This window comes from Carassius carassius, chromosome 3 (genome assembly GCF_963082965.1).
Source record: "Carassius carassius chromosome 3, fCarCar2.1, whole genome shotgun sequence".
Taxonomy (NCBI): Eukaryota; Metazoa; Chordata; class Actinopteri; order Cypriniformes; family Cyprinidae; genus Carassius; species Carassius carassius.
The window spans coordinates 39,865,939-39,883,087 of NC_081757.1; the positions used below are offsets into that span (position 1 = coordinate 39,865,939).

The following is a 17,149-nucleotide window of genomic DNA, read 5'->3' on the forward strand; positions in this document are numbered from 1 at the left end:
GCGTAAGAGTCTGTCTTTTGTCATGCTTTAAAGAACTACACTTATTTTAATTGCAGTATGGTATTCACTATTACATTTAAGGTTAATATATTTTAAATGTAATAAACTCTAACTTCATCATTACATATATATTTAAATACAACATTTCCAATAGAAATTACAGCTAGTTAGCCAGTATTCAGCACTACACTTTAAACGTATTTTAAAGAAAACAGAAACAATCATGAAATTACGTGCATTAAGTGCACTTAAATTCTACTTAAATAGTTAAACACTAGTTCACTGCTTTACTACATGACTAGTTTGTCTACTTGCATTAAATATAAATTTGAACTATGATACATTTTAACTTTAAATTGACATTTTATCTTCAAATGTTCTCGCAAAGAAAGAAGGCGTAACTTTTATCCTCGCTCTTGTATTGTTGATGCCGCACCGCCATGTTGTGGAGATGCTTTGTTTGACCTTCCAAAAGAGGACAATATTCACTTCTTCATGGCTAGAGCTGATCTGTGCTGGTTGCTGAGGAAATACATCAACTTCACGCTGTGGATTGGCTTTCACTGTGGCGGAGTCCAACCCGGGGTCGTCACATGTGGTTTCCGCATGCTCCTTTGTCGAATCCGCCGGCCGAGCCGTTCTCTAGCCCATCGTATGTGATGCTGTGTTTCATTGTGAAAGCAAAACTACTTTGTTTGGCCTTCCAAAAGAGGACACGACTAGAAATAATTGCCGTCACATGCTTGAGGTATTCGGCCAATCACAATGCACTGGATAGCTGGCCAATCAGAACACACCTCGCTTTTCAGAATGATGAGCTTTTAAAAATCAACACGTTTGCAAAAGGCAGGGCATAGATGAGAAACAGTATGTACAGTGTGTGGAAAATAATGTTTTTTTAACCTTAAACCGCATAAACACATTTCATTACACCTAATACACCAAATAATGTTCTTTTTAGCAACATCATATGACCCCTTTAAGTGACAGAAAATATTGCATTCAATTTGCACTTAATGGAATAGTTCAACCAAAAATACAAATCTGCTGAAAATGTACTCATCTCAGTCCATCAAGAAATTGGAGTTGGAGAAATTTTGCATTGCATCACTTGCTCAACAATGGATCCTCTGCAGTGAATGGGTGCTGTTAAAATGGAGGAAGCATTATTAACGATTATGGACTTGTATTTTTCTCTGAAGAGACAGTACCAATGCCTTATTGATGGATTTGTTTGTTACAAACACACAGTTTCTCACTTCACAAGACATTCAAAGATGGACTGGAGTCACATGGATTATTGAGATGTTTTTATCAGCTGTTTGACTCTCATTCTGACGGTGCCCATTCATGGAAGAGGATCCATTGGTGAGCAAGTGATGCAATGCTGACCTTCACCAAATCTGTTTTGATAAGAAAATAAACTCAACTACCATAGGGTGAGTACATTTTTTGGCAAATTTTATTTTTTGGGTGCACTCAAAGTATATTATTTCCATAAAAATTAAAGTATGCCAACAATTCTTATGTGCAATACACATTAGATGGTCAGTGAATAGACTCTGGACCATCTGAGGCCCAATCTGGTTTAAGCTGGTCTTTTTTTTTTTTTAGCACGGCATGGAGTTACGGATTTTTATTTACAGTGCAAATTGTGTATCGAGCATGAAAGAATGGGACACTTCCAGAACATCTCTTTCCAACTCGACTAGTCAGTCAGACAGACCAGAACACATCTTAATTGAGGCATGATAACATGGAGGAATGGTAAGCATGAGAGAGAGGTTCAATTTAATTAGAGAAGGCAAGCGTGAATATTTAATAAATGTGGCCGAAACTAATTACAAGAGCAAGGCGGCGATGAGCTCATGCACCGTTTCAGCATGGATCAACAAATCACACCCAACCACAACAAATCAGACCCACCACAGCGTCTCAAATCACTCTCAGAAAAAAAGGGCAAGAGAAAAGCTTAACGTAGCAGAAGTGAGAGTTATTGACCAACCCAAACCTTCTTGGCCTTCAGATGAAACCAAAACAAGTCAAGGACAAGAGAGGGTGTGTGGGCACCGAAGCGGGCGGTTGACTAGGTGATGTGTCACGTTTTCAGGAGGTGAAGAGCGTGGGGAGATCCTGCCAAAGCCCCACGTGTCTCTCTTACCTTTTTCTCTGCTATTGGCGAAGCGACCATGGTAACAGCTAATCGATCGCTCGCGAAATCCCCCAGCACACCCTCGTCGGGAATGATCAATATCCCTAGCAATTAGAATCCCCTATCTGCATGACTGCAGGGACCTCGGGGTAGATCTGTGGCCCACAAACACCCAATTTAGTCCTCAACTTACCACTTAATTACTAAATCCTCTGTAATGCGTATTGGCAGATGGGAAGTTGTGCTGAGCACCAGCGGATGGCTGACTGAACAAGAGACCTTTGGCAAGGTGCTAGTTAAGATGCGCTCTCTTGTCCTCTTCCAGCCAGTTAAACATCTGTTTCACACATGGATCCAGACCCACGGTGATTCCTCCCTTGAGCAGAACACCTTCTCATAAGAAGAGAGAGCGAGAGGTAAAAGCAGCAAGCCAAGGGTCATTGAAGGCAAAAACACTCTCTGAACTGTCCTGAGAATTGCAGTTTTGCTTAATACAACTCATGCTCAGGACACAATGTAAGAGCTGTTGGCTCATTGGGAACCTGGTTTGAGTCCCAATCCCATTCTCTCTCTCCCTTCGCCGATGCTGCATGCAAGTCCTCCTGGGAAGCTCATAATTATGAGCTCATAGTATAATTATGTAATTATGACTGTGTGTTGTTTGGAACATAATGGTTCCCATTTACACACACAGTCACTTCATGGGTTTTTTATTAATCAGATATCTATCTGGTTTGATAAAACTGGTTAGGTTAGGCCACATGCAGTAAACGTGTCTCCGCAAAAAAAAAACTATAATAATAATAAAAAAAAGAAAAAGATTAATCGCGATTAAAATAATCGCATCTAAAATAAAAGTTTTTGTTTATACAATATATGTGTGTGTGTATATGAATACACACATATGCTACAGTATATATTTTGAAAATATTTACATGTATTCATATAATTTATATTATATATACATATGTGACCCTGGACCACAAAACCAGTAATAAGGGTCAATCATCTGAAAGTTGTATAAATAATCTTTCCATTAATGTATGGTTTATTAGGATCGGACAATATTTGGCCGAGATACAACTATTTGAATCTCTGGAATCTAAGGGTGCAAAAAAATCCAAATACTGAGAAAATCGTCTTTAATTTTGTCCAAATGAAGCTCTTGGAAATGCATATTACTAATCAAAAAATAAGTTTTAATATATTTACAGTAGGAAATTTACAAAATATCTTCATGAAACATGATCACTTGGCATAAAAGAAAAATCTGTATTTTTGACCAACACAATGTTTTTTTTTGTCAATTGCTACGAATATACCCTGGTTTTGTGATCCAGTGTCACATATATTTAATATATAAACATAAAATATTTCTCTAAAATATATATGTGCATGTGTGTGTATTTTTATACACATAATAAATATACACAGTACACACACATCTCTCTCTCTTTTGGCTTATTCTCTTTCACAACGGAGTGTTCCACATAACTGATTTGGCACATGTTTTACAGTTTTGGGAAGAGTAGAATTCACATTTGTCTTCAACAACCAAAGCATTCAAACAGTTGCATCTGGGATGGTTTGTAATGCATTTTGAAGGGTAATGCAACTGAATGCATTTTAAAGGACCTTTACGTGACCAAATAGCTATTTATTCAAAGAAATTGCATGAAGTGGGCAAATGTAAGGCCTCCAAAAAAGGGACACTCCACCCCTAAATGGAAATTTTGTCATTAATCACTTACCCCCATGCCATTCCAAACCTGTAAAAGCTTTGTTCGCCTTTGGAACACAATTTAAGATATTTTGGATGAAAACCGGGAGGCTTGTGACTGTCCCATTGACTGCCAAGTAAGTTACACTGTCAAGGTCCAGAAAAGTATGAAAGACGTCATCTGAAGATGAACAAAGCTTTTACGGGTTTGGAACGACATGGGGGTAAGTGATTAATGACAAAATTTTCATTTTCGGGTGGAGTATCCCTTTAACAACACAGTCGCTCACAGTACGTCTGTCTGTAAAGGTTTCTAAGTTAGTGTTAAAAATCAATTCCTCTATGGAGAAAATTAATAAAATATTTTTACTTTCGGAACCCAACTGGTGCACTCCATTATCATTCTGCTATCATCATGGGAAATGTAGTTTTAAAGTATTACCTTCATTTTAAATTACTAAATTATTTTCTGCAGTAATCGACAGCTGCCATTCAAACACTGGCATTGTGTTGGCGTTCATGGGCACACATCTGGTAAATCTGATCATTCAGACATGACTTGAAGTCAGTATAAAGATGAGAAATTTGGATTAATCGGCTAATAGCTTCACTAGCAGCCTTAATATGAGTGTGATAGGAGTTTGGAAAGCTGTCTGCTGTACTATGCTGTCCAACTAATCACTCAAACTGCATTTAAGCACCATGGAAAACAGTCAATGCTGAGAAAGTAAGCAAAATGCACACTGCCATTTTTGCTCACAGGTGTTTAATTCTGGACACAGCATTTTTGAGACAATAATTTGAGTTGTGATTTCCATGTGACTATTCACTTTGATTTCACAGGGAAATTATGTGTTGAGCTGTGACGTCAATTATAATAAAATACTGCTATGATTGTATGTTGCTGCAAACAGTTTCGTCAGAACACATGATTACTTTTCAATAGCCATTGTTCTCATATAACTGTGTAGTTTTGGAATCTACCAGCAGGGGCTAACTGGACCATACTGACTCCCTGGTTTTGAGTTTACCGTGAGTCCTGTAGCTCCAGTTGGGTGCTTTCCAGACTCTCTGTTATTCTCTTGAGCTCTTCCTGGAGTCTCCTCTGGGCTTTCTCTGCCAGCACCACTTCCTTCACACGCTCTGAGAGCTGCTCCTGAGCCAGACGCTGACCTCTCTCCAACAGCTGCTCTTTCTCCTGCTGCCGCGCCAGCTCCTGGGCTGAAACATACACACATATAAAACATAATATCTGTGATTTCACTTGAATGTGTCAGAGTTTTGGATATGATTAACATTATATGCACTACCAATCAAATGTTTGGGGTATGTGTGTATACATACATTAGATTACTGTTCATGATATGGTTAAGGATACGCAGAGATCACGTGGGCAGCCACGGCATCGTTTTCTAAAGTCTATGTTTTGGTCCGTATACACTGAAAAGCAACCCTGGAGTTTTCAAACTAAAACGGGGTCAGCAGCATTTTACAAATTCTCAGTTTTTGCATGTGGAAATATATATAATATATATATAATTTTTTTTTTACACACACACATGTGTGAGTGCGCAAACCTTCATTAAATCGAGTTCATTGAATTCATTCCATTCGTAGGCTATATAAAATAAAATGCTAATCCTTTTTTAGGGTATACCATAGCCACATCTGCCTGTCTTCATCTATGTTGAGGATATTGTTTCTAATGAGCATCATTCCCACAGTGGTGTGTGTGTAGATGTGCATGTATCTGATGGCTTGAGGCTCTGAATTGATGGGCTGTTTCATTTCAGATGGGAGACTAGACTGCTGAAGAACACAAACAGATACACACACATATATTCTGACAAACCCACATGCTCTATCACACAGATTTAAATGCAATTGCTTTTCTTTTGCGAAATCAAGAGAAAATCACTGCCTTGCTGGAATGACCAAATTAGACCAGCATGAATTTCCATGGTTTGTTTTCATGGGTAAAGCAAGCACATCTGAGTTTCCGTTAACCATATTTGATGGTAAACCGAGGAAACAAGCTTTTTCTGAACCAAAATGTCTCAAAGTTTTGAGCCATTTTAATAAAAAAAGACTTTTAATCAGCTGGCCCCAAGATTGTTTTTAATGAATGTGTCCTATCAGAGTAAGCACAGATGTATTTTATTGTGTAATAATAAAATACATATCAGACTAAAATATAAAACTACAAAAAATATCAGACTATAGTTCCATTTCTATCAATACCACGATTATATATTATTAACACAATAGCAGTGAATTATTCTTAATCCCTTTATATTTTCATAAAGGCTTCTAGATTTGATTGATAATGGATCTGATGTTGGTCAGTGGTTACATACTGTAACATGCAGGTAAGCAAATCAAATATTTAATCCTGTTTTGTGTGCATTTTATTTGAATTAGTTTTACATTTTTATGATTTAATGAATACATTTTTAGATTTTCATAAAATGATGAACCCCCTGCAGTACTTTCAAGATGCCCTCTTTGGGAAACCTTGACTAAATGTTTAATGCACTTCATGTTGTTGATAACAAAATATTGGATATAATTTCTTCCACTTTTCTTCCACTTTTTCATTTAATATCAATATGATACAAGATTGTCCTATTCAAATGAATGTGATTAAACAAGTCAAAAGTTATCTAAAAGTGGTCCGATTATATTACTTAAAATGTCTCCTGTTATAGATAACATAACACATTTTTTTGTCATGTAATTCGTTATAATTACCTGACTACAATTTCTTAGTAATCTACCCAGTGCAGATTCTCAGGGACATTTGCAGTTTCATCCAATAATCTAAGAGTTTAAAGTATACTCTAAGCTTTTTTTTCTCATTTCTTCAGGAAATGTACAATTATTCACAGCATGGCAATCCACCATGAAAGTTCTCCAGGTGTTCTGCTGTGTGTTACCCGTGTCTCTGCAGGTGCCGTGAGCCTCCTTCAGTTGTTCTCTGAGCTGAAGCATCTGTGTTTTGAGTAAGGCACACTCTTTCTCCCTCTGCCTTTTTTCTTTCTTGGCTCTCTGCAGATCAGCCTCCAGCCCTCGAGCAGAGATGGCCTGCCTCTCTGCCTCCGCCGCCTTGCTTCGGATCTTCTCCCGTGCCTGCAGAAGATCAGCCTCCGACTGTCTCAGTAGGGCGTCTCTCTTCTGGATAGCCTGAGAGAGGGCGACTGTGAGAATCTGCCACAGGCAAAACGAATCCGCTCTGTACACATGTGTGTGTATATGTGTGTGTACTTGTTTACCTGGCCACACTGCCTTTGAGCTGCCTGTAGCTCTCCTTCTAGATTGACAACCTTCTGTTCCAGAGAATCAACATGTGCTCGTCTCTGGTCCTCATCCGCTGCATCCGCCTGGAGTCTCCTCACCTGCTCCTGCAGCCGCTGCACCTCTGCAAAACACACGGCTGATTGGAATCAGTGTGAGAATCGATTCAGAAAGTGAGCTGAGAGTTCACTCACCTGCCGTACTGGCATCTCGTTGCCGCTCCAACTCCAGCTGGTAGACCCGCGACTCCTGGGCGCTCTGACCACAGCGCTCCAGCGACTGGAACAGCGCCTGAGGACAAACACACACACACCTCCACTAACATGCGAAGTTGTCACACAGCTGTCAAACTTCTGTGACTGTGCCTTGGGGGAGTCGTGTTGATGCCCGGGGCGCTGGAGGGGCCAACCTAAGGCGTATAAGAATTCCCCCTCTTCCCCGAGCTGTCTCCATCCCTAAGGCTATCGCTACACGCACCACTTCCTCTCGCCTCTTCAACTCCGTTCCTCTCCTGTATGGCCTTTATTTAGGATCCCCACTGCGGCATGTACAAATACGCATGCTGAGGTTTCGACGCAAGGTTTGTCCCTGACAGGTGTCGCCTCCAATCAGGCAGCCTGTGCTTTTGACGCGCCAACCATTCAATTAAGTCTCTGGGATGCTCTACGTGTGGGTGCCATCTCTAAATTACCCTGGGAACCGGGTTGCACTCGCACGTCACGGCTCTGACAGGTGAACCGGCATGTCACGGCTCTCGATGCCGCATTTCTGTCTGCTGCACGCACACAGGACAGGTTTTAGCGAGATCTGATTGTGAAACAAATATAGTACAGGCATAATCAGCAAACAAGGGTCAAGGTTGGGGGTCTTCGTTTGGCACCATTAAAATAACGAGGTGTCACGAGGCGCCTTGACTCTCCGCTCCAACGCCAACACGTGTCAAGACAAATCTATATTTCATGGATACTTACATATGTATAAATAGCCAAACGAGGTGCTCGAATCATCTATAAAACCCTGCTAAAAGGTTGCCAGAAGATGGCGGGCACCGTCAGAGGGACAGAAGGGTAATCAATCTGAGAAGGGGGAGCGGGTGGGCAGTGGCGCGAGAAGGGCACTAAATCACATCGCCGTTTGCGTAGAGCGCAACGAAACGCTGACACTTCGGCTGACGTGCGAGCTCCCCGACAGCCTGATGGATCGCTCCACTACACTCCATTAAAGCTGGATGGCTCCCTGCCACGCTGACATAACAAACAATTAGTCACAAAGGTGCCCATGAACTGCACAAAGCCTCAGATTCAATCAAAGCCTCTGCTGATGACTGATAAATAGTCCCCGATTTGCAGGGTGTCAATGCATAGAGTAACACACGACATGGGGAGCAGGTGGGTCCATTTAAAGCCCATTTTTGTAACAAGAAGACATGATGGATCAGTGATGGATCCATGCAGATGTGCGAGTGGCATGTGGTGTTTCTCTCAACTATAAAGACAAACACTGATAGCCCTTCACTCACGTGCTCCAGTTCCTGAACGCGGGACAGCTGGGATTCGTAGTCTGAGATGGAGTGAAAGTGAGTGGCCCGGTAGATGGAGAAATCAGCCTGTGTCTTCACTACCATCTCTTCTTGCTCTTCAGCCTTGAAAACACACAAGGTTTTTAGATTTACAGTGATGTTGGAAATTCATATGACAGCAACAGGCCATTTACACAATCAACTTGGGGGCAATAAATATGAAAGTTGACTGCCTGATATTACATGGCCGCTAGAAACACAATGGACATTGCTTTCGTTCCTAGGTAACACATTCATTAAAAAATCTATCTTGAATAACCTCAAACCTCAGTAGTGCCAACTTACCTGCTTTTTGGTTAAGACTACTGAATATTAATAAGGTGACAAAGGATCTATCACCTAATTGATCTTCATAAACCAGGATGATGCTGTATATTAAGTGTCCCACACTTCTCTGATTTCTCCTACACACCTGGAAATAAGTTGAACTATCTCTTAAAAAATAGTTATAAAGTAGGGAAATAAATTGTAATCTAGAGTGAAAGAGTGGCCAGTTATTATTCTGAACTGTAAATCAAACTGTAAAATGTCAATCTGGTCTCTATTTTCCTCTCTTAAGGTCTGATAACAGACCCTAAAGACAGTTAAGTTCTTCCTTCTGAAAAAGATAAATCAGTTCAGCACAGTGCCGTCAGAGCTGAAGACTGAATATAAAACAACTCCAAATGGGCTCGGGCTTAATGAAGATAATATTTCAGTGCGTAACACTGTCTGTTACTGTTGTTCTGAGAAACATTTAATACAACAAGCTAGGGAAAGCAAGAAAGGTTATATAGTACAGATCATACTGGCAATTTATAGTGCCTTACAAAGTCACAATATAAACAAGAAATACATGAAATATAGACATCTGAATAAAATAAATTAAGACTAAGTTCATTTTAATTCAATTAAAATAATAAAAAGACATTTTAAATTTAAAATTTATTTAAATTTAATTTAATTTAAATTTAAATTTAATTTTAAAAGGACATATGAATGAATGAACGAATGAATGAAAATGACGTGAATAAAAAAACAAAACAAAAGGAAAAACCAAATGGAGTGCTTAAAGCAAAAGTTCATCCAGAAATGAAAATACTGTCACCATTTACTCACCTTCATGTCATTCAAACCTGTATGACTTTATTTCTTCTGTGGAACATAAAAGAAGATATTTTGAGAAATATCACGTTTTTGTTGTTTATTTTTTCCATACAACTGAAGTCAGTAGTATCTGTTCGGATACCAACATTATACAAAATATCTTCTTTTGTGCTCTGCAAAAGAAAAAAAAAAGTAGCATGAGAAAACCAGTTATGTCCGATTAGTTAGTCCAATCCGATTAGTTAGATTTAGTATACAAAACCGATCTGAATGATTCATTTAGAAATTAGACTTATCCGGTACCTCCTCTCAATGAGCAGATAACAGTCCATTGGAGCAGTTCATTCACATAAAGCTATTATATTAATTCAGAAGTCGCACAGACTTTACTTTTATGTTGCGTTTGCACTTTTCTTGGATCTTGAAAGCATCAGTCCCAGTTTATAATTGTATGGAAAGAGCAACCTGCTCATTCAACACTGAAGAATTCAAATTCAAACAGGTTTGATTTGAAATGAGAGTAAGTAAATGACAAAACTTTCATGACTGAGTGATCTAACTCAAAATAGCTGCATTCAGTCAGGCCCCTGGTCCAGCTGTGGATCTTCTCAGAAAGTTTTATACAGCAGTCTGTCTACGAGTATATCGCAGCCGACAGCTTCCATTGAGAATGAAGACAGTGAGGCGACTGACAGACGGGACTGTTTTACATCACAATCACCGATAAAGGAAACTTTCCTTTTCACTCTGCTGAAGGTTATGTGCTACAGTGCCGACAGCCCAGCAGGTTCTGAGTGAGCGGGAGCAATTAAGGGCATGGGCGAACAGCTGAAGGACGTGTGTTCGGAAGTCCTGACCAAAAACAGTTGGATCAATATAGCGTGTATGAGAGTGATGTTTAGGGACTGCTAATGGGACACTGGGCATCACAGGCATCTGAGAGGAGAAGCCGGAGGTGCTGGAGGAGAAAAAGCTCAGGAAGGTCCTCACACCTAGTGTGCACAGTATCTGACAGAGGTGACCGCACCAATGGGCTGTAGACAAGGCCTGTCCCTGCACCGCTGAGAGCAATGCCTGTTATTTCAAGCAGACAACACAGACCCAGCAGGCTTTTCCACTTTACACCACCCAGCTGCCCTCACAGCGAATGTACACGCAAATCCAAACAACTTCAGGTCCATTTAAGCACCAGTCGCTGGGTCTGAGAGGGCCACACATGCAATCTTTACCCAACAACTACAAATCAATAGCAACTTCAACTCCCAGAATTCCTCAAGAGAGCCTATCACAGCTCTCTCACTGATGCTGTGGGAAATGAAACACCTAGAAATGCTCTCTCCTCACATAGCGAGCAGCTAGGGTGAGGGTTTTGTCCTGGATCGATACAATCCGGTAAGAACTCCGAAGCTCAGATTGGCTTTTGCACCCGGAGAATGGCGTAGATTCGCTTCCCAATTGTGTTCGCACCTCAAGCTGCACTAACAAGCCACTTTCCACCTGTATGTGTGGTAACTAGGTTTCAATTGCCTTGTTATGCAATCTGAACCCAACAGAAATCAACTCTGGGGAAGGGATGAGCATGTTAAATCTGTTGCATTATGGGGTGTTCATAGTTCAGATCTGCAGCCTTTCTCATACTCAATTTATTTGTTCACAGGTGTGAATATACAGTGGTTTCACATAAGCAAGACAACTTTTCTGAATCAATATCTCTGGAGTCATATTCCTTGGTCAGTGGCATGATGCTTATTGATTTGATGGATCTAATATAAAAAAATTGTTACAGCTTTTTAATATATATATAAAAAAAACTTGTCTTAATTAGTCATGTGATGAAATCTTTTTTATGACAAGAAAAGAAGGAAACAAATGCTATTGTGTGATAAAAATACCTTTTAACTTTTTTTTCTTTAACAATAAATAGATAAATATGAAAACATCCCCATTACTAATAGCAATATGGATCAAAGCTTAAGAAAATTAAGCATATAGTAAAGTCAGGGTAATAATATCATATTTTTAAATACCTTGTCCTTACCTTTTTTTTTTATTAAAGATTAAAAAAGGTAACATTCAATATTACAAAATATTCAATAAATACACTTAACATCACTATTTATTTATTTGTTTGTTGATTCATTTAAATATTGATAATGATGTTGATCTTGTTTGTGCATATCGATAAATTTTTTTGACTGAAGATCTTGTTCATCATTGACCAATCAGACTCCTTTAATTCCCTTTAAGTTTAGTGATTCTGAATGGTTAGGACCAAATGAGTTTGACAGGAAGGACCAAGATGTTTGATCCTACTTGGGTCACCATGAAGGAACACATCAGTCAAGCTGTGTGTTAGTTAGAGTCAGGTTACCTGTCGGCGAAGGGTAGCAGCGGTGTCTCTGAGAGTGCTGATGAGCAGCTCACACTCCTGGCTGTGTTTACGGCTGTGCTCCAGCTCTCCCAGCGTGTCTCGGAGCCGCTGGCTCAGAGCGGCAAGGGCATCGTCTCCACTCTCCAGCTGGGTGCAGTGTACCTGCAGATCCCCCTGCAGAGCTACAACCTGAGCCCTCAGACGGAGGACCTGCTCTTCCCTCTGTGCCACCTGACGAGACAAACAACATCAGCCAAAAACACAATGTGGCACTGAGGGTCCGTTTACACGACAACATTTTCAGCCAAAATGGGAAACGTCTTATGCGTTTTTCCTGTTTGTTTACGTGACAACTGCGTTTTGGGGACTGAAAATGCATGTTTTTGAAAACTGTTTTAAAGTGCACATTTTTGAAAAAGGCACCGTTACCATTTCCATGTAAACACCCAAAATGGGAATCTTTGAAAATGCTGACATCATGCATGTGCATAGTACATGTTAGGTATGTAGACATGCGCAGTACGTGTTGATTTTAAAAGCAAGCGTGAACAAACTATGGCGGAGTACATGGTACTGTTGATGCTGCTCAAGAGTTTGTGAACACTTCTTCAGCAAAGTGTGGATTTACTTCACCAATATTACAACCAACATATAATCATCACTCCCCTACAGGTATTGTTTACTAACAAGGTGACAGCGCCAACTACTGGCCTGGTATTAGTAATACAGCGTTTTTGACCGTTTTCGTGGATATGTGTAAACGTGAACCATTTTTAAAACTTGCTTTTGACTAGGGCTGCAACTAACGATTATTTTGATAATCGATTAATCTGTCGATTATTTTTACGATTAATCTTTATGTACTTATATTTTAGTTTTGCCCATTTTTTCCAATTAAATTCTTAACAAAGGGTCTTTATCATTCAAGATAGACTTTAAGAGATTTTAACCATTTTGCATTGTCATATCCTCATCAAAAATATACCTGGAGTTTTGTTTTATTATGTGTTAGTAATTTTTTTGTCAAACTCTTCTGCAATCAAAACACTGACCCATACTCCATAGCAAATTCCACATGGAGATTTCAAATGATGTTTTCACCATGGCAGTCCTTAGGGCTCCTAAAGTAGTTTAACATCCCGAACAAAGCTTATTAAGGAATCTTTCAGAAAATATTTTCCCGAAGAATAAGAATAAAACAGAATAAATTGCAATACATTGCATTTTATTATTTTTTTCCTGTAAACACACAATTTATACCTGGGAAACAGCTTTATAGCTTATGCTGTGAAATTGTAAACAATCCTTCGAATAAAGTGCCAGTGGCATGAAACCTGAATGGAACTCACATTTTAAAGTAAATTCATCAGAAGGTTGTCCAGAAAAAAATAAAATAAAATTTGACACACACAAAAAACCTGCTGTGTGAAAAAGAGCAGTGAATACTTAGAAAAAAAGTGCACTTCAAATACATTTAAACATTTAACTCTCTCATTCAGTCATAATTAGGCTGCAAGACTGAATTATGAACTGGTAAACGACAAACTGATCACAGAACATGTTTGTAAATCTTTAAATGTTTACTGTTAAAACGCAATGTTATTAGCTTTTACGACTAAACATTTGCAAACAACATTGTACTGGAGAATCTGCACAAATAAAAGTCTTAAACAGTTCAGTAGTGCAGAGTTTACAGGTTACTCTTCTTTTTTAAAGGCTAAAAGTAAAGTTCTCCCACACTTTGGATGACTTCTTTCGATTAGTTTTATCTTCCGCTTTTTTCTTTTTCTTTCTCAAGCTTACTCCACTGCCGTCTGTCTCCACCATCCCGCTGAATGCTGCAGACGCAGTTCGGGAAGCACGTGACATGAAACGAGGCCAGCTATTGGCTATTCGCTACTTCTCCTGCTGTACTGGCTGAATAAAACCTGCGGTGGCTCATTACTGCCACAATTTGGTTATCGCAGATTTAAAATATGCACAAAATGAGCCGCTTACGGCAAATAAAAGTTGTTTAGCAACTAATCAATGACTAAATTAGTTGACAACCATTTTAATCATCGATTTTAATCGATTAAATCTATTAGTTGTTCTATTAATCTATTAGTCAGCTCTACTTTTGACTACACCGTTGTTTTGTAAACGTAGCCTGATACAATACCTGTATTTATTAGTAATGCTGCTATTTTCGAGTAAAAGGAGAAAAGCTGAATTTTCAAAATCATTACTCCAGTCTTAAGCGCTTCTGATGATTTGATACTCAGAAATATTTCGTAATATCATCAATGGTGAAAACAGTTGTGCTGCTTAATATTTTTTGTGGAAAATGATAAATTTTTTCAGAATTCTTAGATGAATAAAAAGTTAATATGTACAGCATTTATTTGAAGCCTTCTTTAATCATGCAAATGTCTCTAATGTCACTTTTGATCTATTTATTGCTGAAAATAAATATTAGTTTCTGAAGAAAAATGAATTTTTAGTTTCTGGTAGACTGGAAGATATTGGTTCTCTTACGAGAGCTCTCTCGTACTGCGTCTTAGCTAAGACGCTACGGGAAAAGTCTCTTTTCACGAAATACTGAAGCAAAAAATTATCCTTAATTTTGTATTTTTGTAAAGCGCATTTGCAGCAGTACACAGCCATAGGCGAGACGGCTCGCTCGCTCATTGGCTGTTCTGCGGCAACTGCACAGCCTATCGAGCGCAGGCTGATGCAACATCAGACCAATAAGGGCGCTTCGCGCCCTTCTTGCCACTTCCCGCCGAAACGGGTGTGGCCCAACCTATAAAAGGAGCTCGAAAAGGCTGACTCACCTGATTTTTCATCTCTTCAGCGAAGCTCACGCATCGCTGGATCACGAAGGAAGCAAGCGCCGTGAGCGGGACGTGCCATTTCTGAAGCTGCTGGCCTTCGCCGCCTTCCACTTGCGTTCCTGCTGCGCTCTCCGGCGCCTATATCCTTTATATCCTTGTGTGTGTTCGCCCTGCGACGCACACTCACAAAAAGAGCTGCGTCTTTTTAAAGATGCCCTCATGCGGCTCGTGCAGAGCCCCGCTCAGCGAAGGAGACCGTCACGTCATCTGTGTCTCCTGCCTGGGGGAGGATCATGCAGCGCTCGCGCTCGCTGACGGCGGCTGCCCTCACTGCGAGCTACTGCCGATGGTGACTCTGAGGACTCACCTGGCATTTTTCTCCAAGCCTGCATCCTCCGCTGCGCCGCAGCGCCGTAAAAAGCGCCGCTCCCAGCGTTTACCGGAACCGCCTCCAGCTCTACCGAGCTCGCCGGTTGTCCCTGCTTTGCCGGCCTCCCCTGCATCGCTTCCCGATGGTCAGCGCCCGCTGTCTGCTGCCGCATCCTCCGAGGAAGTGGATTTCAGGGCCGCGTTGGAGGAAGAGGACACGTGCTCTCTGCTAGCTTCGGGCAGTGAGGGTTGGGCGAGCTCCGCGGATCTCGCGCCTTCTGCTCAGAGGCCCAGCAGGCGGGCTGATATCGACAAAGAGCTGATGCGAGTGCTCACGCTGGCCGCGGCAAGCCTCGGCCTCGAGTGGTCTGCACCAGCGCCTCCCTCTCGTTCCCGGCTGGATGGTAGCTTTCTCCCGGACGAGCGTCTTTCTCCCAGCTCTAAGCACGCCCCCTTTCTTCCTGAGCTTCACGAAGAAGTTGCGAAAGCTTGGAACGCTCCGTTCTCGGCGAGAGTCCGTTTGTCTGTTTCGCCAGCATTCTCCACACTGGACGATGCTAAAAACAGAGGCTACCAGTCACTTCCGCCGGTGGAACAGGCTATAGCAGTGCACCTTTGCCCGCCCTCTGCTGGACGACGGACGAAAGCGGCGTTGCCATCGAAAGCCTGCCGCATGACGTCATTGCTGCTCGCACGGATCTTCTCTGCTGCTGGGCAGGCTGCGTCTGCGTTGCACACCATGGCCACGCTGCAGATCTTCCAGGGCGATCTCCTTCGCAAGCTGGATGAGAGGGGACCTGAAGCGATCTGCCTCGCGGATCTGAGGAGTGCTTCGGATCTCTCCCTCCGTGCTACTAAGTCCGCTGCACAGGCCATGGGACGGGTTATGGCTTCCGCTACGGTGGCTGAGAGGCATTTGTGGCTAACGCTTTCGGACATCGCAGAGTCTGAGCGCGCCGCGTTCCTCGACGCGCCACTGACTCCTGCTGGCCTCTTCGGATCGTCTGTCAACGAGTTTGTCGAGAGATTCGTCGAGGATCAGAAAGCGTCACAAGCGTTTAAGCACTTCCTGCCAAAGCGCTCTGGTTCTGCAGCAAGCCGCGCTAGACCGGCCCCACAAAGCTCTCAGTCACGCCCACCGCCTCCAGCTGCGTACAGGGCTCGCGCACATAAGATCGATTCAGGTCGGTCGCGCGCGCCACATAGTAAACGTGCCCACTCCTCAGTGCCCACATACACTATGTCACAAACGGCGCGTGGTTTCTGTAAAAATGAAGCCCATGCACGTACGCTCTGCCCAGGCAGACAGCGAGTCGAAAGTGGTAAATGTGCACACTGGCAGCTCACAGTTACTCGCAGACATCACGAGTCCCACGGGACCTGCTCAGCCCTCCCTCAATCGGTTAAGCACCGGGACGGGGTCGAGGAGGAGCGATCTGCCCGCTGTGATCAGCGCGCTCCCCGCCTCAAATGCCACAGGCGTAACGCCCATGGTGCAGCGCACCCAAGCGCCGCCGTTGCCCAGTCAACAGAGCGCGCTTCGCATCCAGCCCTTAGCCATTCATGCAGATGCATGGTCAGCGCTTCCAGGGGTTTTGGATTGGCTGCTAGGCATTATAAAGAGAGGCTACTCGCTACAGTTTTTTCGATGCCCTCCGCGCTTTTTAGCGTGCGTCGAAACTACGGTCAAAACAGAAGTAGCACACATACTTCGGGCCGAAATATCAAAACTGTTGAGCAAAGGGGCTGTAGAGCCTGTGTC

The 17,149-nt window shown here is 41.8% G+C and overlaps 1 protein-coding gene across 4 annotated transcripts in view; it reads right to left on the reverse strand.

The window, feature by feature from the left end:
* Window positions 1-17,149, reverse strand: part of LOC132126830 (trichohyalin) — a 215,925-nt gene that overhangs the window by 15,958 nt on the left and 182,818 nt on the right. For 3 of the 4 annotated variants that reach the window (XM_059538384.1, XM_059538376.1, XM_059538366.1), the window contains 6 exons: window positions 12,203-12,433; window positions 8,686-8,808; window positions 7,361-7,457; window positions 7,145-7,290; window positions 6,809-7,055; window positions 4,904-5,093 (listed from right to left, as the gene is read on the reverse strand). In XM_059538384.1, the coding sequence (XP_059394367.1) occupies window positions 4,904-5,093; window positions 6,809-7,055; window positions 7,145-7,290; window positions 7,361-7,457; window positions 8,686-8,808; window positions 12,203-12,433 (1,034 nt within the window). The remainder of the gene's footprint in view (window positions 1-4,903; window positions 5,094-6,808; window positions 7,056-7,144; window positions 7,291-7,360; window positions 7,458-8,685; window positions 8,809-12,202; window positions 12,434-17,149) is intronic. The other variant, XM_059538393.1, reaches the window with a different exon arrangement.